The 23,710-nt window shown below is 39.0% G+C and overlaps 1 protein-coding gene across 1 annotated transcript; it reads right to left on the bottom strand.

Annotated features, from left to right (window-relative positions):
* Nucleotides 1-474: 474 nt before the first annotated feature.
* UBP1 (upstream binding protein 1) lies at nucleotides 475-23,143 on the bottom strand. Its single transcript, XM_081164749.1, has 15 exons — nucleotides 22,967-23,143; nucleotides 21,157-21,233; nucleotides 19,052-19,157; nucleotides 18,561-18,667; nucleotides 18,121-18,273; nucleotides 17,911-18,021; nucleotides 17,304-17,411; nucleotides 12,694-12,800; nucleotides 11,671-11,725; nucleotides 10,661-10,754; nucleotides 8,435-8,525; nucleotides 7,635-7,747; nucleotides 5,330-5,472; nucleotides 2,765-2,816; nucleotides 475-2,178 (listed from the first exon to the last, which is right to left on the bottom strand). Exons 1-15 carry the CDS (start codon nucleotides 23,028-23,030, stop codon nucleotides 2,141-2,143), a joined length of 1,419 nt encoding a protein of 472 aa, XP_081020875.1. The 5' UTR covers nucleotides 23,031-23,143; the 3' UTR covers nucleotides 475-2,140.
* Nucleotides 23,144-23,710: the final 567 nt, after the last annotated feature.

Genomic DNA, 23,710 nt, shown 5'->3' with positions numbered 1-23,710 from the left:
AGCTAGATTATGCATTACATTGATTGCCAACAATGGAAAATATGTATTTCTTTTTCTGTTGAGAGGAATAGTCTGCAGACCATATCTGTCTGATTTGCTATCTGTCTATGGTAATTTAAGCTGTCACAGGGAAAAATCTAATAGCTTGTCAAACAAAATTGTTTTGATATGTGTTCAACTCTTAAAAGGTAAAGCGTTTATGAAATTCCAGTTATTAAAAAGGTACTTGCTCCAAGTAAAAAAATTTGGTACACTATTTAAATAAAGGCATCCCTCTTTAGACTGGTTTCAATCATTCCCCCCACCCCACGAAAGAAAAGTTAATGCAAGAGTCAATCTTCTGCCAACAGCATACTCAGAACAGTTTTCATACGTGAGTAGCTGAAAATGGGTGGAAAGCTTCTGTCCAAACAAAAAGATCTCAGCACCACCTGCACTTCAGTATTACTTTGCAAGTAAGGAAAGATACAATCATTATTGGAAAATGTTTTTACTGAAATTGAAATGTATACATCTTATTTAAAAACAAAAAGCAATTTGCTGGTGCCATAATTAAATCCAAGTGAACCAAACTACTGTACAGCTTTTATAATTTAGTGACATTTTTCAGATTCTCCACAGATTAGAAAAATGAGATGATGCATCAAGTCCATTGAAGACACCCGAGTACAACCAAAATAATTTATAGGCAAGAAAAACTCAAACAATGAAGTATGCTCACAAACTCTACTCTCCTTCCCCATCAGTGCAGAATAGTCCAGGTCATGGGGGGTGGGGAGTAAGCCCTCATCCTACTCTAGGAATGAAACAACATTCTTAACATAAAGACTTAACCTAGGCATAATTATAAATGGGAATTAAGAACAGTATTTGACATGCTGCTCTTCCCACCTTCAAATATTCATTACATCAGTTAAGATTTTAGCTATTTGATTAAGGGGCAAGCCACCTACCATGACGGAACAACCAGCATTCTCTGTCTGAATCTCCCACAAACCTATATTAATGCAGAGCAGACATGTGCACCTGTCCTTGGATAGTTCTCTGCTCTTCAGCCAAGACTTAAGGACATTTTTGCAGCTCATTCATTAAGTTGTGCAACTGCTAATCAAGTATTTGGTTGTATGGAAGAGGCACTGTAACTATGGTTTTCCACAACAGTCAGAGAAAAAAAGCAACGAACAGTTCACACATGGGAAGATCCTGGTCTTCAACTAGAGCGGTAACCAAAATCAACGTTTGATTTGTAGATTTCTGCTTAATGCTTCAGAATAGTCCCTTGGTGCCAGTGACATTCCCTTTTTCTCCACGAGGAAGTCCCAACTCACTACTATTAATAATAGTGTGGTTCAAAAAGTGAAACACTGAAATGCTGCAATAGTGCTTTATAGAAAAACTAAAAAAGACATGATGCATAGGCAGATTTTCTGTAACATGCCTATTACAAAGCAAAGTATTGTACCTCACAGGATTTCTTCTTATCCTCTCAAATAGGTACTGATGATGATGCGGTCTGCTGCATGCTTAATTTTCGTCTGGCTAGGACTTTCAGTAAGTCCACCTTTTGACATTTACACTTCTTACATTCACGCTTATACACAATTTACACAGAGGATGCTGTTTTGACAGCTTTACTCTCAAGACCCAAAACCTGATTGCTATCATTTTTACTACTTATTTCCACACAAATTACTATGTGCTCTGCTAACATCAAAAAATAAAATCAGCATAAAGGTACAAGCGAGTAATAGACAAACTGGCACAGAAAGGTAAATGCCCAGAATAAGTTTACATTCAAACTGGATACAGTGTAATAGGAAAGCAGTAACGCTTCTACAAACTGCATCTACTGGCCATAGCTTGCCTTAATTTTAAAAAGGGCAAACACCTTTGTTTCCTTTGTTTTTTTCCATGCCTGTACGTTAGCTATTCCGGCATTGTTACCTCTTATGAGGACTTTTGGCTATGGCAGTGGGAAGTTCATCTACTAAACAACTCATTAGAAAGGTCACCTTGTGTTTTCAATATGAAACATTCTATACGGTGAAGTCAGATCCCTGAAGAGACGATGTTATTTGTCATTCTTGAGCATGACTTCATTCTATACTGGAATATCAGTCCATTATATTGTATGGCAACATCACTTCAAAATTATATGGAAGCCTTCGCCATTTTCAGCTGTAATTCAAAAGGAGCCATTATTTAAATTTATAATAAAATTTTATAATGAAAGCACATGAATATAAAAAGCTATTAAAAGTATTTTCTAGGGCTCACGGAACTGCCAAACTATGGGTTCCATAAGACCTTGAAATCAGGACTGTTTCCGTTCTACTCTACAAAGACAAATGTCATCAGTTCTTATGCCAAAGTATCTCACAATTCTGGAAAGACTCATTCAGCAAAAATTAAATACTTTGAAAACATTTTTTCAAGTGTAACTTTAATAGTTTTAGTTCCTTTTTCTTTTACTGAAAGATATCTAAATGGCAGTATATAGAGTGGTTGAAAGTAGTCCAGAGTTCAGGAGAAGCAGGTTGCAACTTTAAAACACATTCAATTTCAGAACACAAATAATGGAAGGTATTTAAAGAGAAACTGAATGTTAAACATTTAAATGCAAGTCTGCTTTAACTAACGTACTGCAAAAAACTACTGGTAAGTAAAAAATGCAGGGAAGCCAGTGCATCACATAGGCAGTTTTTAAAACTAAGCTAAGGGTATCATTTTCAACACTGGGCTTTGTCCATTATTATTAGCATACCTTTTATTGTGGTAACTAAGAAGCAGCTTTCATCTTCAAAGTTTTGAACCATCTAGGAAGAAAGACAATTAAATGCAGCTACACGCTGGCAACATGCATAGCAGTATACCCAAGTTTCATGCATCACCCAAAATTGCCACAAGGAGAGCCAAGCTGCTTTACAAGCAGCAACCTGAGCCTCAGTGTTTGCTCTCCTCATTTCAATACTGCTGCTCTAGTAAAAAAGTACCATTATTAGGTTTGCATGGTATTTTTTAAAAAATAAAACTCTACTTTGCTCAATGACGAGTGACAGTGATGTGGCCATGTGTGGGTGTCTTGGTCTTTATATATCTACGAACGTAATATAATTGTGCAGACCCTGCTTGAATATTTGTGGTGTCTCTCAATCCCCTGCTTTACTTAAATTTCTGCTGTTGTTTTAAGCATCCACTTCTGCCTTTTCATTCATCTTCAGCTTCCATCCCTCAACTGTGCCGTGTGAGAAATAACGGATGCAGACCCCTCAAATATTCCATATGCTCACACAATGTATTTCACTCCTCTGTCTTCAACATGAAGTTCCAGGTTCAGTGTAGTAATTTAAAAGAGATTATTTCATTAACAAGCAAACACTCCTATGTACAAGAGCCATGAACTGAACCTTTAACCGAACAAGCTAACTGGCAGGCTTGCTCTTGATATTCTGTCTTAAAGCTACATTACATATCAGCATGTGCTTTGGGCATAAATGGGGCTGCAGAACAAGAGAGAGGATGAAGCATGGAAATGGGGGTGGCCTGTGTGCAAGTCTGAGTAGAAAAAAGAGGGTTGCAAAACAGGAGTGAAGATAAAAGCAGGGGCATTAATGGGCCTGCAGAATGGGAGGGGGTGTGGTTGCATACCGTATTTTTCGCCCCATAGGACGCACTTTTCCCCCTCCAAAAATGAAGGGGAAATGTGTGTGCACCCTATGGGGCGAATGCAGGCTTTCGCTGAAGCCTGGAGAGCGAGAGGCATCGGTGCGCACCGACCCCTCTCGCTCTCCAGGCTTCAGGAAGCTATCCGCAAGCCTTGCAAGCCGGGTGGGAGTTCCCGCGGGCTCACAAGGCTTGCGGACAGCAGCCTGCAGCCCCTGCGAGTGTCCGCAAGCCTCGCGCGCCTGGCAGGAGGTCCGCCGGGTGCGCGAGGCTTGGGGCGGCAGCCTGTCGCCCGAAGCACAGGGAGCCCTCCGGAGGGTGCCCCGTGCTTCGGGCAGGGGACCGCAAGGCTTGGGGCGGCAGCCAGGGCGGTGGGGGAATAATTTTTTTTATTCATTTCCCCCCCAAAAAATGAGGTGCGTCCTATGGGCCGGTGCGCCCTATAGGACGAAAAATACGGTAATTGGGTGGAGGTTGAAAAGGGTGCTTCGTAGCTGCAAGGTGTGGGAAGGACGAAGATACAGAAGGTTACCATGGGGTGATCTGTATTAAATGGCAGGGAGTTCCAGAAAAAAGAGTGGTGGTGGAGGCACAGATATGGGGTGAAGGTGAAAACTGGCACAAAGGAAAGCTGCAGAAAACAGAAGTGACGAAGTGGCTTCAGAAATGGGTTTGGGAAGGGGAACCATAGGGGGTTAATGGGGGAATGGCAGAGAAATTGATGAGTTTATGAATAAACAATACTTTTATTTAGATTTCTAACCCAATGCTCATTAAAAATAATCCCTTATATATATATATTAGGTACTCAAATTTATTTGTTAGAGGCCATAATAAAAATACAAACAGAACTGAAGTACATTTTAGCATGGGTTGTCCCCAGCACACAGAAATGGTGTCTGATCCATTGTTCTGCTAAGGCAAATGCAGAAATCATGTATCCCCACCCATCAACAAACAACAGATATTTCTCCCTGTTCAAAAAGGAAAGTGGAAAATTCCTTTGAGAAATCTGTCCCTAGCAGCAATACGTAATATAATGAATAATATTTTCCACCTCTCCCTGCTGCAGATACACAAATTATGGATTTACTGGTATTCTGGCATTTCTCCCATTTACAATACATTGTCAGCATAGTTTGAGATAGAAATGCCTCCCTCAACACATCAACTGAGAGAGAAAAAATGGAATAGACCAAAATCAGATTTCATAGAATAATAAAATGGTGAGAACTGCATAGTTAAAAGTCCTGGTTAATTAGATTTAATCTTTAAATTTTATTTTTAGTATTCTGCTTTGCTGCTATAGGGGTAGCAAGCTTAAAGTCATCACCAAAAAGTCCATATTTTGTGGATAAGGGTTTTTGCATTTGTTGGCTCAGCAGCACCATTATGAAATTTGCCCCAAACTTTTTGGGGGAAACTTCTTGTCTATGCTAGAATTTAAACAAGCACAGAAACAAGGCATTGTGAACTCTAGAGATTATTTAAAAAATAAAGCTCGTGGGAGGTTCACGAGGGATCTCAAAAAGAAGCTTGAATGGTTTCCATTCTGACAGCAGGGACCTGGGGTATGGGTGGCTACTATGAACAACATGCCCATGGCTGTCCTAACCCTTCACCCAAGCGCCCAGTATATAGATATATTAAAAACAATGTAATTTACCTGGTCACTGACGAGAATATGGATGCCAGTAGGACCCTGTCTGTAAACCTGGTTGATCTGATGCAAAGGAATATTGAACACCAATGCAAGTTTGCGCATGACTTCGGAGGCAGCCATTTCTTCCAAGTAGATTGCATGATAAACTAAAATAAAAATACCTTTTAAAGTACTCCTACAATGTTCCTTCAGCACAGACTTCCCATCACTATTTTCTTTGTGAAAGTTACTAGAATCTGTATTCTAAAAAACTAAATGCCATTCACAAAAGAAACAAATCAGTGTATTCTTATTAATTATATCCATTTTATAACCTGCCTTTTCCCCTGACAGGACTCGATAAAAAGAAGAATCATTAAAAATGTGGAAAATAATTAAAAAATTGATAGAATTAAAATTGTAATCAGATAGAATATCTGTTTGAAACATACAAATAATTACAGTAAAAACAACACAGCACTACCCTTTCATTGAAAGTTCACAGTCAGTGCCCAAAAGCCTGATGGAGCAAGGAGGACAAATCCAAGGAGCCAATTCCAGAATCTGGGAGCAGCCACTGAGAAGGTCCTTTCCCACATCCCCACCCAATGTGCCTGTGAGGGTAGCAGGACCGAGGGAAGAGGCTCCCCTGAAGAGCTCAAAACACGGGCAGGTTTGTATGAGGGAATACGGTCTTTCAGACAGCTTGGACCTATGCCATGTAGGGCTTTCCAGGGCATAAACAGCACAGAATTGTGCCCACAAAGAGACCAGAAGCCAGTGAAGCTGTTCTAAGGCGGCAGTCCATATGGTCAGCCATCTGGCTGCAGCTCTTTGAGCCAGTCGAAGCTTCTGAGCACTTTCCAAAAGCAGCCCCACAAAGACCGTGTTACAGAAATCCAAACAGGATGTAACTAAGTTCAAAAGCACGTCAAAGTGCAAGTAGATAAATAGGTACCACTCCGGCAGGAAGGTAAACGGCGTTTCCGTGCGCTGCTCTAGTTTGCCAGAAGCGGCTTAGTCATGCTGGCCACATGACCCGGAAGCTGTACGCTGGCTCCCTTGGCCAATAAAGCGAGATGAGTGCTGCAACCCCAGAGTCGGTCACGACTGGACCTAATGGTCAGGGGTCCCTTTACCTTTACTAACTGCGGCCAAATCATACATATCATTCAAGGGGCTTGGTGCACTTGCGTTAACTGTAAACACACTTCCCAGCCACCACAGAAATAACAGCATCCATGTTTGGTGTCTCAATTTGATTCAGCACAACCTCGATACCAATCCTTTAAACAGGGCCCAGAATCCTAAGCCATCAATGGCTCCCATAAGTTCCTGGAACTGAGCCAAGACAAAGTGTGTTCTGCCTACATGGTGCTCTGAATGAGTTCCACATAGCCAGAGGGGCAACGTACAATGTCTATGTAAGGGACACACATTCTGCATCATCCTGCAAAGAGGTATTTCCAGTGCCACTTCATAGTGCATAGCAGTTGCTATGGTTTCTAGTTGCTGCAAGCAGTTAAGATCCTGTTCACCCAGACAAATAAGATTTAAATAGATGCAGCCCTTACACCATCACACTCTGTTCATCCTTTCATGTAGCACTTTCCATTTGTCCCTGTTAAGCTCCATTTTACTTAACATTTATATCAAGATGCTAAAAAATTAGCTTTTCCTCTAGCGTTTGCAATTTCCTCAGTTTTGATATCTGCAAATTTGAGCCCTTTGCGTAGCTCATTCATGAAAATGTTAAATAGCATCACATCTGGGACCCCTTATAGAATCCTACACTTCAGCTGACTAGATCCTACGAATCCAAGCTGCATCTGTTAACAGCAGTTCCTTTTCAAACTTTTGTTTTAAGAAGGCTGCATTGTGGGACAAGTTAAAAAGATGTGTGTATGTCTAGTCTATGCCAACTTTACATTTCTGTTTTACTAACCAACCTACATAAAAAATGGGAGCAGTTACTGCCGATCTGGTATGATTTGTTCTCAGCATGTCAAATGATAGACTCTATCTGTAACTTTACCCCTCTCTTTGGTGCTTGCAAGTTGTTTATCCTCACCAGTATTTTTCTGTGTATTAGGTCACATAAAGTGTACACCAGCTCTCTGTACTGCTGAAGCGCCAATAGTTCTGTCCATTATAAACTACTCACACTGGCAGAGTAGAAATGTAACTTTTATTTGTTCCAAACAAATACTCAAAAAACCTTCAGCCCTAAAGATGACTGTAAGTGATGAATAAATCCTCCAATGTATAGTAATATAGTCCCATATAGTAATACAGTTGATACTAAAATAAGCTCCTGACAGACACATACCATATATTGCACCATTCCTGCTCTCTCCACTGCCTGAGTCTTGCTGCCTTTCAAGTTGTAGACTTCTTGATTGCTCTTGGCATACATAGATTGTTAGACGTGGCCTAACAGACCTGGAATGTAAGGGGGAAAAATAAATACTCCTGTACAAAATAAAATGGACGTACGTCATTATGTTTTGTTACTTTAACACTACTTATTTTCTTTACAAACTACTTCACATTTGAGGCAAACTATCGAAGATTGTTTAGTCTGATGACTCATCTCAGAACCACTGAGATTGTCTAATGGTGGTGAATTAATCTTCAAACTTAAAGCAATTAGGACACTGGTGTATGGTGCAATTTTGTAATATAACTACTTGAGTAACAGAAGTAACAGCAAGTTAACATCATCTATTATGCCAGCTTAATTCATAGTTAGAAATCTGCAATTGTTAATATTTAGTAGCCATGACCTCAAGAACTTTAGGTTGGTTATAGCTCACCTAAATGAGAAGATTTGTCTCTTGGCAACAAACCCATCCGTCTTCAAGAAATCAGTACTGCCCAACTGCATTGCTACCAGTCTTACAGTCTACCTTTGAGCTCATCAGTGCCTGCATCATATCTGTGGCCTGCCCTGAAGGTGTACAACAAAACATTCTTCTTTTGAGCACAGTACTTCCAACTCCTGCATGAGCTCACACAGGCATATGCCAATCGAAAATCTAAATTAATATCTCCCAAATCCCTCTAGTCTAAAACAGACTTTCGTACAAAACTGATGCAAGCAAGAGTTAGCACAGGGATAATATTTACCTTGATTTAAGTGCATTGTAAAGCCGAATTCCATCAGCTGGACCACAGATTTGTACCAGATCTTCTCTTGTGAGCTTCAGTAAATCAGCACCTGCAGAAATAAAGCAAAATAGCATCCATATAATATATAGATCAGAATGCAATGTCCACAGTTGTAATATGCCACTGTTGCTTAAAGTGCATCTCCAAAACATTTAGCTGAAAGGAGATATGCTCAACCTTCCAATTCTGGCAGGACGTTTCGTGGCTTCAGGGACTTGGCTGAACAGCAGATTTTCTAACTTTGTCATTACAGGCAACACTTCATTCACATTGCATTCATATTCTTATTTATTAAATTTCTATGCCACCCTTCAAAGATCACAGGGTGGTCAGGGTGCCAAGAACACACTCTAGATCCTGCCCCCCCAAACTGGACAGAGCCTGGAGAGAGATGGGTTCATTATAGACCCCCTCCTCAACTCTCAAGTTCACCCTGATGCTGCACAGAGTACTTGCGTGGGCCCAGCTGGGTGAGACCAACTCCATCCTGTTCACCCATCCAAGCCTCAGCAATGCATATTCAAATCTAACAAGGATCCCCCTGCCAGCCCCTAATATTAGTGTGTCACATCCACAGAGCATTTTCAATTACAGTTTTCTGCCAACAAATCTCAAGACTCCTTACAGCTATCCGCCTCGGGTAGCAACCAACATTTAGGAAAGCTCCCCAAAACTTTCAATTAACATTTAAAATGGTTAAGGGAGGGGAAACATTCTTGTTTTCCCTTTGGACTATGTTTTCTCTTCTCCAACTTCTCTGCTTTGTTCTCAACTGTGACATCTGTTTCTCAGGTTACGGTTCTGTGTTGTTTACCTCTTGTCTTGCTGCTGCCACTTGGGATAGCAGCTGTTTTAAGGCAGAGACTGAAGCTGCTGTTTTTTCTCTCCTTTCTCCATATTCAAAGGAAACTGTGTTAAGGTTCTAATTATGCCTTTACACAATAATGACTGGGGTTGGAACAACAAGAGAAGGCTGTAGCAACAACCTGCACTATTTTCACTATCCACTATTCACATTTACTCTCAACGAGTGTGCATTCCAAAGACATGCTTGATCAGTGACTAAGCATGAAAGAAGGCAGAAAGTTCACTTCCAGCATATTATTTGGTGGGGAGGAATTCTGACAGACACTCACAACTCAACTAGTAGCCTAAAGAAACAATCCACAGAGAAGGCAGACAATCATAATTTTTGGTACAAAAGAATCCAAATAGTATCATGCTGCAACTGCTGCTATTAAGTTGGTCATATAAAGGGCACGGCATCAGGAGTGAGCAGCAAGATGGCCAACTTTGCAGACGACACAAGATTATTCAGAAGACTTCCAATATCATGTTTTTATGGAAATAACAGCCATATCTGGAACACCACATATAGCACACCCCAAAAGAGATATTGTACAGAAATAATCAAGTGTTGCAGCACCTTCCCCACAAAGGAAGCCTTGGGGGATTTTTAGAAGATGATAACTAAGGGAAAACATGGCGGAAGTGCTAAAAATCATTGACTGTGTAGAGCATAGCTGGACAACCTGTGACCCCTCCATAAGCTGCTAGACTACAACTCCCATCATCCTTTGCTTGGTTCGGAGTTTGGTTCTGTTTCCCATCCCAACATACTTTAGTGTGATGTAATGTTTTTCCTACTCTCATATGAGAAGTCTCACCCAATTAAATAGATCAACAACAAATACAGGACAGAGGAAAGTACATTGAACACAGTTACTTTCCAAAACTTCCCAGTGGCACAGATGTTTTAAGAGGGGGTTAGAAAATTTCATGAAGGACACTACTACTTCTTGGTTAAACCTCCATGCTTCAGAGGAAATATTCATTTACTGCTAGGGGAAAATAGGAGAAAGATGCTAATTGCACAACTTGTTTCTGGACTTCCCAGAAGTAACTTTTGGAAATGGGATGAACCCTTAGCCTGATTCAGCAAGGCAGTTCTTAAGATTATAGTGAAGAAGGGATGCTGCAAGTGTGTCAATAAAAACGATAAAAAATGCTGGAAAGAACTGACAAGGGGGAAAAAGAAATCGGGTTGAATTTCCGATAACTAGCAAAGTTATCTGTTAAATCTATATTGCTCACTTGACTTATATATCAGAAATACATGAAGTCCCATGGGATGAAGAGCTACTTTGAAAAACAAGCAAACCTAAAAGTTGATCTTGTAAGTACCTGAGAAATTTGAAAACAGCCTTGTGTAAGTGGAAAATCTATGTTTAAGCAACCATTGTTGGGCTTCTTGGATTGTGGCCAATGGATGAAGTTGCTGGGGAAAGACAAAAAAAATTACTTAAATCTACATTTTATATGGTAATATGCACTCTTAGGCTTTTAAAATACAATATTTTCTTTCTAAAAGTATTTCTGTACCACTATATCATAAAATATCTGGGTGTTGTAAAACAATAAAACACCATTTAAACCAATATGAATACCCATTATAACTAATAAAACAAAATCCAGGAACACTTGCAGTTTCTTCGCCACCACTCTCTCCAAAAACCTCCTGAGAGGATGACTGGCAATTGGCTTTTAATTATTACACACCATTGCGTCTAGGGTTGGGTTTTTAAAGGATCAGCCACACCATTGCCTTTTTAAGGGCAGATGGCAGAACCTAATCAGGCAACAATGCTTTCGTAACGCACCTGGCTATTCTACTCTGGCCAAGAAGAGCAGTGATCTAAGACTGTGCATAGCCAGATGCCTCACTTTAAGGATCCTGTCCACATCAGGCTGCACTGACTGGAGCTGATCCCATAACACTGGACCAGACAAAGCGTTGGACAACTGGGCTGGATTTGCTGTGACAGCGGCATCTAAATCACTCCAAACAGGAACAACCTTGTCCTTCAGGTGCCTAGCAAACCACTTGCAGCTAGGCACTGTGTGCTCCAGGGGTCTGCCCCACAAATCTGGGGTAACAAGTCCCCAGACAACATGGAACTCTGGAGCTAACTTCTTGCAGATGCAATGGATGCAAGTCAACTGTAATGTCATTGCCTTCAAGGCCATGTGATAGACACAATGTATCAGCTTTCTATCAGCTTTGGAGTGAGATTTCCACCACTCTTTGTCCAGCCCATTTCATCAACCCCACAGCTCCTCAGAATACCAAGGAGCAATGCATTCTATTTACATGGTATGAGGCATTCCTGGTAGCATGAGAAACTGGCACTCACCTCTCCCGATACTTGAGGAATTCCATCTCCTTGGTGATTTGGAGATGATGAATTGCTAGACAGGAAAGGATGCGGAAAGGAAGATTACATGATTATTTTACTTTTATTTTTGGAAGCTATAAGGCTGTGACACAGAGGCACTCCTCTCAAGTATTTTCCTGCCAGCAAACTTCCCACTGCAAACTCAGGCCGGGATGGAACTTCATAAATTTAACAGAGCAGTTTTGGGAGTTCAGTGCTAGAATTCCAACTAGGAACCATCTCCAGTGCATGTGCTGTTTTAAAGTGCATTTATCTGTCAGCACCTCCTGCACTGAACTGCTAGAAGAGAATGACCAGCAATTTTATAACAGGTACATTTTTGATGTCTTAGTGGCAGAATTTTACACTAATCTCTAGTCAATACAACAAAACACTGCCACACACTTGCAATAGGATTGGATTCAACTTCCAGACTGAAGACCACAAAATATTGTTGTAACACAAGACCTGGGCTGTTTCTCCTTATCCTGTACTTAGAATAGGGTTGGTAAAGGACATTTTACTGCCTGTGACAAAGTACAAGTTGCCCCCCAGCCCCAATAGTCTACAATGGAGTCTGAATGATATGGTTTGTTTACATACCACTTTTTAGTCCAAAGGCCTCCAAAGTGGCAAACAATATTTGTATTAAAACAAAAGCAATATACACTAAAAGTACAATACATGAAACACCTTAATCAAAACAATATAAAATAGCGGCAGACTTTTCAATGGCTGATATGAAAAAAGGAGGACGTCCCACTAAGAGCAGGAGACAACACAATATCCTCTGTTGCACTACTAAGCTAGGAATGTTGACAAGGGTTAACTTGTCTCTTCCATGTTTCTGTAAAGCTTTGGGCTTTGTATTATAATTTCTTGTAATCTGATTATCCCGAGAGAGATAATTAAACGCAAGGAAATCACATACAAGTCCCACAGCATCGTTTTCTTCAGTCTTAATCTTGATTTAAGATACGTCATGCTAGAAGAGAAGCATACCTGTCTGGGACACTGTAAGTAGTACTATGTGGAGTAGAGGCAAACGTCGGAGTTGGGGTAGGGCTACTGTTCACAAATGCAGTCGATGTATCAGGCCACGGTGAACACTAGAGAAAAGAGAAACAGTAAAACAGCAGTTTTATAATTAAAGCTGGGCTTCACTTTGCAAGAGAATAACTCTTACTTTTTCAAAAGCTCTCTACCAGTCCTCACTTATTTTATCATATAATTATATATTTACTATGCATGCATACAACTCAAGCTAAGTCACTAAAAGGTTATACGTGCCTTGTGATAATGAATTTAGTAATTACTTTTCCCCCCTACAAACAGAATCTGTTCAAACCTGCATTTCTAAATCATTCCATAAACTGATTGTTTGCAGTGAGTGACTAACAAAAACAGGAAAATTTAAGTCCACGCATTACCACTGCTCAAATTGTTCCAGTATAGCTGGATGACTCTGTAGGAAATACCCAGAAACTGCTCATGTACATTGGTTTTACTAGCATGGTTTCCTCCAAAAGAACCATGGGAACACAGAAGCCTACAAGGAACCACAAATCTCTCACCAAAAACTCATTCCAATGGTTTCCTATGGGAAGCCATGGTAATTTAATAGCACTGAAACAAACCTAAGTTTAAAATTTAGGTGCAGGTCCACAAAACTTTATGGCATCTCAAATGTGCACAGTGTTAAGCACCCAAAAGCATGAAAGGGGAGAACCTCACTAATACAGCAAGGAACTTTAGATCTCCTGCAAACAAAAACAAAAAAAAGGGAGGGGGACTTTTGAACTTCTCATTCACTTTCTACAACCAGTTTTAGCAAGCTGCATTCTGCCTCACAGAAAGGGAGGGGAAACAGCAACACAACATGGGGAGAAACTTTCCCCACATACTTTAAGGAAACATGCACTCCAACCAAGGGCACTGTGTGCCAGCTCCTATATCCAGAATGCATTACTTGATCAGTTGTTTTTTTAAAGGTCTAACCTAGTTTATCTAATTCTGAAGCATTGCTTTGAACCATTGAATGTCTGGAGGAGGATTCTAAGCATGTTCAGCTGAACAAGTTTAGATTCTTCCCTGTAACTGGAAGCCACAACTTACCAGGGTCCTCATTTGCAAGGGATTGGTGGATCATATGCTAGCTTGGCATGGTTAGGGTGGGTGGGAATAGAACCATGCATTCCTTGTAGTATCAGTCCAAGGTCCACCATCCTACTTTCAAAAGCAATCTGTCAAATGTCTTTGGACACTCACAGAGTAGGAACGTGATAGTGATCCATTGTTTGTGCCCAGTATCCAGTACTCAAGAGGAATACCACCTGCATTTTCTTATCAGGATGAAACCATGCACATTCGGAAGAAGGCTATGAATGCCAATTTCATAACCCTTCTCCCTCTCTCACACATACCCTCTAGGGAAAAGAGAGCAGAACCATTCTCAACAGGCTTTTTTTCTTTATTCAACAAGAAAATAGTTTCAACAAGCCTGAGAAACACAGAGTTCTGTGTTTTATTATTTACTATCATTATTTCTAAGTACAAATATTATTAATGCATGCTCTCTCTTTACAGGCAGGCAAAGAACTTCATCTCAATTGAAGCACAGAAAGCAGAGGGGGAAGCTGGCATGTACAGGTGGCTTTTTTTCATGCCTTTGGAGCACGATGGGGATTAAGCCCCAACTCTAGGGCAACAATAAATCATGTTCTGATTTCTGACAAAGCAAATATGCATTTCAAAGATGTGCACCCCACACTGAAGCTACACCCAAATATGCATGCTTGCATTTTTTACTTCCAGATGTGAATTCTAAGCATTTTTTAAAAAAGATATATTCTCTTTAAATGTAAGTTTAAAACAACATCAACAACTGAAATAAGTATAAGAAGGTGCCACAAAGTTTCTGGGTGCCTGAAATGTGAAGGTTCAGAATTTGTTTTGATAAAGTATGTATTTTATATTACATTATGATTGCTTTCAATATACTAACTAAATGATACTCCTTCTGAGATTGTAATCCATGCTGCCTATGATTAAATGGGACATTTTAGATCAATAATTTTCTCAAGATTATGACAGTTAAGCAGAAATTAACACTGGATTAAAGCAAATGCATTCTAGCTGAATAATTACTGCATTTTAAGGGTACTGAATTTTAAGGGTGCTATCCTATAGTCCCTGGGATGGTTATACCAGAGACTAAGATTTTGCAGAGCTCTCTCTCTTTCTCTCTGTGGGTGGAGGTCTGCCGTCCCACTGCTCCTGTGTAAGCCTGTTGCTTTGTCCACCACAACCAATCCTTCCCATGACCCAGTAGAATTGTATACCAATAATTATAAACAGAAAGCTTCCTCCGTCAGTTAAAAATTAAAAGTTGATAAAAGCTTTGACTGTCTATCTCTATCCCTTTAACTTTTTACACTACCCCCCTTACCTTTTTAGGCTGCACATTTATGCTAAATTTAAGATATACCGTATTTTTCGCTCTATAACATGCACCCGACCATAACACGCACATAGTTTTTAGAGGAGGAAAATCCGTAGGCATGCCACCCGTAGGCATTCCCTCCATAACACGCACAGACATTTCCCCTTACTTTCTAGGAGGAAAAAAGTGAGTGTTATGGTGCAAAAAATACGGTAAGTATCAGTAGCCTTTATGGCTTCTGAAATTACACTTAAAGTACACATTTGATTCTAAGCGAAAGTTTTAGATGTTGACCACTATTTACTACATGGACCTCTACTCAAGAACTTAGCAGTGATTTATTTGTAAATGTTCTCTCTATTTTGTATTACTTTCCCTCAGATATGCAATCTTCTGTTTCCAACCAAAGGAGCCAACTGTTTGTATACATGATAGCAGCACAAGTTTGAACAACTCGTTCAGAAGAGCTCTTTAGTCTTCTGCTATTGTCATGAATGGACAGAACAGATTTCCAATTCTCACTATATCTTGACCAAAAGGACACTGCTGAAACCCTTATTGAAAGCATCAATGCAAAAGCTATGAGAAAAAGAGGACACGGTAGAATCATGTGAAACCTTGACCAGCCTAGTGGGGGTAGAAAACGTTTTGGGAAAATTCAGTTTAGAGTAGCAAGACCCAGGTTCAGATCACCACCAGCCATGAAGCTCAATGGATGATCTTGGGCTAGCTGCTATTTCTCATCCCAATCTACTTCACAGGTTGTCATACAGTGGAAGGAGCAGGAATGGCACAAAAAACATTTAGTGGCTTTTTAAAAGGAAGGTTTTGGGGTTTTTTGTTACCACAAGATAGCACTCAGTGATGATTGCCATTCTGTAAGCCAACAAGAGCTTTCCACCACTGACCACCTTAGGGATAGAAAGCGTTGGCATGCTACATCAGTGATAGGGAACTTCTTCAGCCCAGTTGGCTGAATCCCCACCTCCCTGAAGGTCACCTGTCATTTGTTTCTGGTACCACTTATGTTTCTGGTACCACACTCTGGAATACTCTTCCAGTAGAGATTTGGCATGGCTTACTTTCAAATGTCTCATGAATTATTATTATTTTTTATGCCAGACAGGCCTATTCAGTTGTTTACTTTTTATTTTTTTCAGAATGAGCCAGCATTTTGTATTGATTTTCTGCATCTTACATTTTATTGTGTGGTATACATTGTTGGGTTGATATTTTATATGAGTATATAATAAGATATAACATTATATAATATAATATATATCATATTATTATATAATAATATATAATAAAATAATTCTTATTTTTTACAGTAGATAATCAAGATAGCTATATAGGGAATGTACAAGTGATTTGGAGAAAACAGACAGTGGGTCAAATTAGGGCCCCTGCTGAAATTCAAAGTGCCAGTTCATAGGAGAGAGAATGTTACCATTCAAATGTATTGTCAGTCTAGCCAAGGACATTTTAACAGCTGGTTATGCTTGAACTGGCTCTTTCACTGGCAGCTGCTTTCATGCTAACAAATGGAGAAGGCCTATTTTGTTGTGTGTACAAAGGGAAGAATAAAGGCCTACATAGCATTATTCAACTGTCAGTTTGTACTTTTAAGAAGTGTATCATATAAATATTTGCATATTGAGCAAATAGATGATTAGGCCAAGCTCATTTAGGAATTTAACAATAGTATTAACAAATGGAAAGCCATTAATAAGGAAAGCAAAGTATTATTACTGCAAATAGTTAGACAACACAGAGCCATGGGGGGAAAATAGTTTGTGGAAACTTACATGTGAAAATAAAGAAAAATACATCTCAACTGAATGATATTGCTACTTCTCATTCCATTAATTACAGGAGAGAAAACAGTTGTTAAGAACACAGCTATTCAATAAAGCCATTTCAGGTGTAAACTGAAGCTCTTGCTTTTATTAAGAGTCACAGGCCTGCTGACATTTTTATGTGTTAGATTTAGGAAGTATTTCTCACTAAGATACAAGCATGAAGTAATTTGTGGGTAAACGAAAGTGCACGAAATTAAGCCAAGGCAGACAAAATCTTTGTTTTTTAATCTTGGGTGATGGAAATTGGTCCTATATCTAACACTGCACAAGATAACTTGCACAATGAAAAGTAAGCAGAAGTCCCTTACACTGCCTCGCTTTGCCAGAGAATCACCGTAGTCTGCTGGCAAAGTCCGCTTGCTGGACTTTTTCTGCTCATGTTCAACTGCATCTTCAATTATAGGCTCAAGCCTCATCTGGACAAACACCAAAGATGTGGATCAATTTCTTTTCATTATACAGTGAGGAAAATTTAAAAGCCTTTTAAAAACTTCTGCAATCGTTAGAAAGCTATAGGAAACTCACTGGTGTTTAAATAAAAAGAAATGCAAGAACCCAGTGAGGCTCTGCCCATAAATTCAATAACTTCTAAAATACAGCTCTGGGCTCAAACCAGACAAGAACAAAACAAATCCTGAGACAGTTTTCTTTCAGCACTGAAGGGCTTTTAGACATGTATATGAGGTTTGAGCAAAGCTAAATGTTTTAAGAAAATATATATTTCTACTTGATCCTAAGTCTTATGGGTCTTTGTTTCTTTGTCAAAGACATCTGTCAAATGAAAAGCCTACTTTTAGATATATTTAGCTTATGACCCAACCCTTGACACTCCCTAACTCATTACTTAGATTAAAGTATGTTATGTGTACTATGCGCCATTTATCTCTGCAAACGAAAACATTTCAGTATTATTACCTCTGTGAGAATTGTAGTGTCATACGAAGGTTGATATTTTTCTTTTTCATGAGCAGTTCGTTTCTCCATTTTTTCTCTGTCTGTTTTCTGTTTTCTATCTGCCCCTTTTGGCTAAAAATTAAATTACACACAGAAATCAAGCTTTAGAAAAATAAATACTAAAGCCTCTGTACGCCAATTTCCTCCCTGCTGTTCATTAACATCTCTTACCTTAAAAACTTTGATTTGGCAGCTGGCCGAATGCAAATGATCAGTGTATTCTCCATTTTCTGTCTGTTTAAAAGTGTCAACCTGAATCCTAAAAGGAACTCCTTTTTCACCCCCATGTTTACGAGGTGTAAATTCAGTGCTGATACAATGTACCTAGGGGTTAAAAAAAGCCACAATATGGTGTTCATTTGTCACTACAGTATTACAATTTTCTTTTTATGGGAGGGGGAGTAAACAATGTGTAATCTTCATGTGAGAAAAAAAATATTTTCAAGATTTTGACAATTATTTAACTTCTTGCATACAGTACACAAGAGTGATGTTACAACTAAGAAGAGCGAGGACTGTGTTTCAGCTCTTTTAAATCATTAACAATCACCAACATTTCTTTCCCACCATTAAAGACTACTATCATTTCTTAAGAAAACAAATCTTCAAACCTGAATAAAGGCAGATGTTCGTTTTCCAGGATCCCACAGAAATTCAACTGCATTAAGCTGGCTTGGATTTGTCTTTATATCGATTACTCCAACTGACATAGGAATATCTTAATAAAATAAACACAGTTTTTGGGGAAAAACAATGCAGTGAAGATTTCATTTGCACATTTTCATCTTAAATAATGTTCTCTTAGGATAGATTGAGAGTAGCAATAATGAACATGCAGAAATGTAGTTTAAAGTTTCAAGTCTTTTTTATTATTAAAATACCATCTTTGTGCTTAGATCACACCCTCTATTAATTGTTACTAACAGGGTATCTCAAAATGAATGAGAGAATTTCCAATGCCCTTTGTGGTAATCTACGTAATAATGCATTATTTAAAACATGTACAATTCAAATTCTACTATATAGTACGTCAGAAGAGTTAACACTTCTCTTGTTAATTCATCTCTTCATATGAAGAGGCTATGTTAATTAACACACCTACCTAAATCAAGTAATCTGTCTCCAGGGCGATTCCACTTCCAGCCTTCAAGTTGCTGGTGCTCAGTATACTGCAGTCTTCTGTCATGGAACACAACTCTTATAATACTCTAAAAAAAAAAAAAGATGACGGCTATCTAGTTCGCAGTGCAAACATGCGCCAATGCTATGCCCACCCAAATTTTCCTACTGCAATGAAATCAGACACAACAAGAGCCATGCTTCCTTTTGGAGTAATGCTGAAGTATACAAAGCTATGAGCTTCTCGCAGATAGCCTGCAGTGTGACAATATCTTAGGTTTAAACTAACTTTGAACATTCTGATGATTCTCTACCTGGTTATGTGCACTCTCTCTTCTATCAGGGTGATAAAAGTTCCTGAATTATTTGCAACTCAAAGAGCACCAGAGAAAGGGGTATCACAGAATCATAAAGTTGGAAGGGACCATGAGGATCATCTAGTCTAATTCCTTGCAATCCAGGAATCTTTCACCCATTGTGGAGCTCAAACCTACGACCTTTAGATTAAGCGCCTCATGCTCTACCAACTGAGCTACCTTGATTTCAAAGAAAAGCTATACAGGCTGATGGGACTGGACAAACCTATGTGTTAGCAATATAAAACTGGAGTGGGGCATACACAAAAAAGAAGGGGGAAGATACTGACGTGAGAGCAAGTGAGTCTGTACAGGTTTTAGAAAACAGAACCTGTTAAAAATTATATTCACTAGGAGCTGCAACCTGGATTCAGCTAGATACAATGAAAATTTAATCCAGATTAGCCGATGTGGTATCCCCCAAATATGACTGGACTACTCCATTTTGAATTTTGTAAATATCACACCAGTTAAGTAGCACTAGTATTCAAAATAAGGAAAATGTCACCTATCAGTTACAGGCTCAATAAATCCATCAGCAAGTTCCTCAGTACTTGTGCTTTAAAATATGATACTCCTGAAGGACATTTCTTCCAGAGTGAGAATATGCACCCACTTTAAGAAAAAAACATACATCTCATTCTCTGCTTCGCAATATTATTCTTCCTTTCAGAAAACAAGGTAAACAACCAGGCTGGAAATATACTTGTATAACTCAACTAAAATGGGCTCATGTGCCCTATGACATCCACTCTAAATTATTTTGTCGACTGCAGCCCTAACACTGATTTAGAAGTCTCAGGTAACGCCAGCAGAGTGGAGGACTGGGAATCATGAGAGCCAGGAGTTTTCTCACCCACTTGCCAGGCAGTTTAGGGTATGTTTTTCTTAAGGTGATAAACATTCACAGCTGCTGTGACTAAAAGAAGCCCTAGGTGTTAGAAATTCATAATTCAGTCTCTATATTAGTTTTCGTCTGTCCAACAGGGATTTTCAGTGAGTATAGTTCACAAGTATAGAGTGAAGGCTATTTGGGTACTGAATAGTGATGATGGGTGTCCTCACCCCATGTCAAGACTAGCTCAGAATAAGCAGAAAGGGGAAACACATCAAATTTTCTGAGCCAATCCAAATTTCAAAGTGTTGTAAAAGCTCCAAAAGCTCCGATCTGATCTCAAATACAGAAAGCTATTATAGCACCACTAGTACTGAGCCACCTTTTAGGCAGGTATAATAACCTTTTTTTAAAATCCAAACCCACATGTATTAAATTCTGCAGAGTATTCTGAACAGTGAGACTTCACACAAGGTAATTTTTTCCTTCCCACAACTGAAAAGTGAAACTAAAAGGTAATTAAATAATAGTTACATATTCTTAAAGATTCCTCACATTCAACAGTTCTTGCCTTTATACATCAGAGTGAACTATATATACTTAAATTGGGGTAGGAGGATTTAGAGCTGAAGAACGCAGTTCGGACCTCAGCCCTGGATGGTCTAAAAGGTTCCCAGGAAGAAATGCTGGAAATGCAAAATGACATCCTACACAGACATGAATTCTTTGGGGATGTCCAGACCTATACTGAAACTTCTGCCATTAGAAACTGGGTGATGCATTCTCTCCTTGTTGCAGTTTTAAGAGCCAAAACAGGGAAATGTTGTCATTGGAAGTAGCTCCAATAGCTACAAAGAATCACAAGAGACAGGAATCAAGACTGAGCCAACAACATACCTTCACCATTTTCCCATTGATCTCTGGCATATCTCCCATTTTTCTATTATCTAACAGCCGGATTTCGTAGGACTGACCTTTCAAAGGGAAAAAATAATAATTTTATGTATGTAGTGCCCTTGGCCAAATGCCACTTTACTGCAATACTTTCAAAGACACTGAAGTACAATACATTACAGTGGTACCTCAGGTTACATACGCTTCAGGTTACAGACTCCGCTAACCCAGAAATAGTACCTCGGGTTAAGAACTTTGCTTCAGGATGAGAACAGAAATCGTGCTCTAGCGGCGCGGCGGCAGCAGGAGGCCCCATTAGCTAAAGTGGTGCTTCAGGTTAAGAACGGTTTTAGGTTAAGAACGGACCTCCGGAATGAATTAAGTACTTAACTCGAGGTACCACTGTATATTAAAACAGTTTTAAACTGTTCTGTTAAAAAGAGGAAAGTGGAATGTGAAAGAGAAAATACACAATGGTAAAGCTCCTCTAGCATGAGGGAAAGAAAATTATTTAGGCCCTTTTGCAAAAGTGAGGAAGAAGGGAAAGTAAATTGGAAGACAGCCACTATAAGCTAAAGATTTTGTCAACAACAAATGGCACCTTTTATCTACTGATTTAAGATGGCACCACATGGTATCTCTAAATGATGTTCTTACAACGTATCTGGAATGTCTGTGCCTGTATCAACAGAGCCTTGAAAACCACAGTGCCATCTTAAATACAGCCTACATTCTTATAGACAGCCAATGCACAAATCAGGATGGACATAACTGTAAGCAACCAGTGATTTAAAACACACTACAAGAGATGGAGAAGCAATAACATAAATCAAGCCTTGTAGTCACCAGGCTGAAACCATCCTAGTACAAGTAAATAAATGTCGAAATTATTCTCCTTTTTGTGTTTCCCATTCATATAACACAAATAGTCATCTATGAATAGTTACGTGACAATCTGACGCTTTCCTCAATCTAGTATTAAATTTAGGACAATGAACACTGATTCTAATTTATTAAAATACTGCATCAAAGTATCAAAAGAACAGTATTTTTTTCCAATATTAAAAAATGAACATATGGAATAAATCTTATCCCAATACAGAAATTTAAAAGCAGCTATAAATGCAGCTTAAAGAGCAATGTACCACAATCCCCGCCCCATGAACAAAGTTGAGGAAATGAATTTTCTTAAATGTGCCAATGTATTGGGAATCATAGGTAATCTCATAGGAACACTTTTTCCTTAACTTAATGCACTTCCTAAAACACCACGTTGCCAAGATGACTAAATTACACCAAGCATTCCAAGGAATGTTTAGGAGAATATATTAAATGCCAGAAGGTTTTGAATCGAAAACTGCATAAATAATGTTAGAGGTCTAAGAGCTCTCAAAAACTTATTTCATACCCCACAAGCTATCTTCGTAGTCTAAACTTTATTTTATTTAGCAATACTATTAACCTTGACTGCAACTGTTATTTCTCAATAGAACTTCAAGTCTGGCTTTTTCCTAAAGAGAAACAAAGAACACTGTCATATGACACCATTCAATCTGATGTTGGGATTAGCCAGCATCTAGAAAAAACCACACATTTCCTGTTAATGGAAATGTTTGTATTCCAGTTTCATAACTATAAAATCTAATGCCTTTCCTTGTTGTCTCTCTATACATATCAGGATACCAAAACAAGCACAGATATTTACAATGAGCAAGTATTTTGAACAACGATTATTATTTCAGACATTTAAAATTTATTAAAATGTAGCCATATACAAGAGCAGCAGAAGTCTGCTCAGAGGAACAATGCTAACCTTGGTTTAAGTAAGTAAGGGTTTCGTCATGCAGTTTGACAGCTGGAGACGTTGCAGCACACATAACATACTGAAATGGTGGGTGTTTTGTGTCACTGTCAGGTGGAAGGCTGGAGTCTTCTTGCTTGAAAATGGGCAGTGCCAGAACATCACTGAAATGAGAACAGGTGACAGTGTTAGATCTCAGAAGCCTTACTTTTCTTTGTTAGCAACAAGGAAATTACTCAATGGGAAGACCAGTGGTATACTAGCTGGAAGCGGCAGTCCTGTTTCCAGGAAAACGGTATGCTTGAATACAATTCTCCTTCTCAATGTATGCTGAAACCCCAGCAATATTATTCATTTATTTGAATGTAAGTATTTTTACCCCACCTTTAAATTGCTTCCTGTAAGGCAGCTCATGTAACCAAAATAATTATGAAATAACAAAACAATTAAAACACAGTATCTAGAGTATCCAATAGATTATAAAACACATCAGCAAAAACCAAAGAGCCAGCAAGAATAAGTTTTAAAACCATATAAAGTGGGATATAAACCATGGAATAAAAGGATCTTCAAAGGCCATTTAAATGGAAGAGGCAGCATGCTGAATTTCCTGGGAGAGAGATCCATAAAATGCAGCCTTTTCCTTGATACTAAGAGTGAGCCATGCTATGTTTGTTATACAGCATCCCACAATGGCAACCTAACTCTACAAAGAAAAATATGTAAACAGTTGTAAATTACAAGTAGACACCATGA

Source organism: Podarcis bocagei (genome assembly GCF_964188305.1).
Source record: "Podarcis bocagei genome assembly, chromosome: 12".
Lineage (NCBI taxonomy): Eukaryota > Metazoa > Chordata > Lepidosauria > Squamata > Lacertidae > Podarcis > Podarcis bocagei.
The sequence above is the reverse complement of the archived record's forward strand: the minus strand, read 5'-3'. Positions and strand labels throughout refer to the sequence as shown.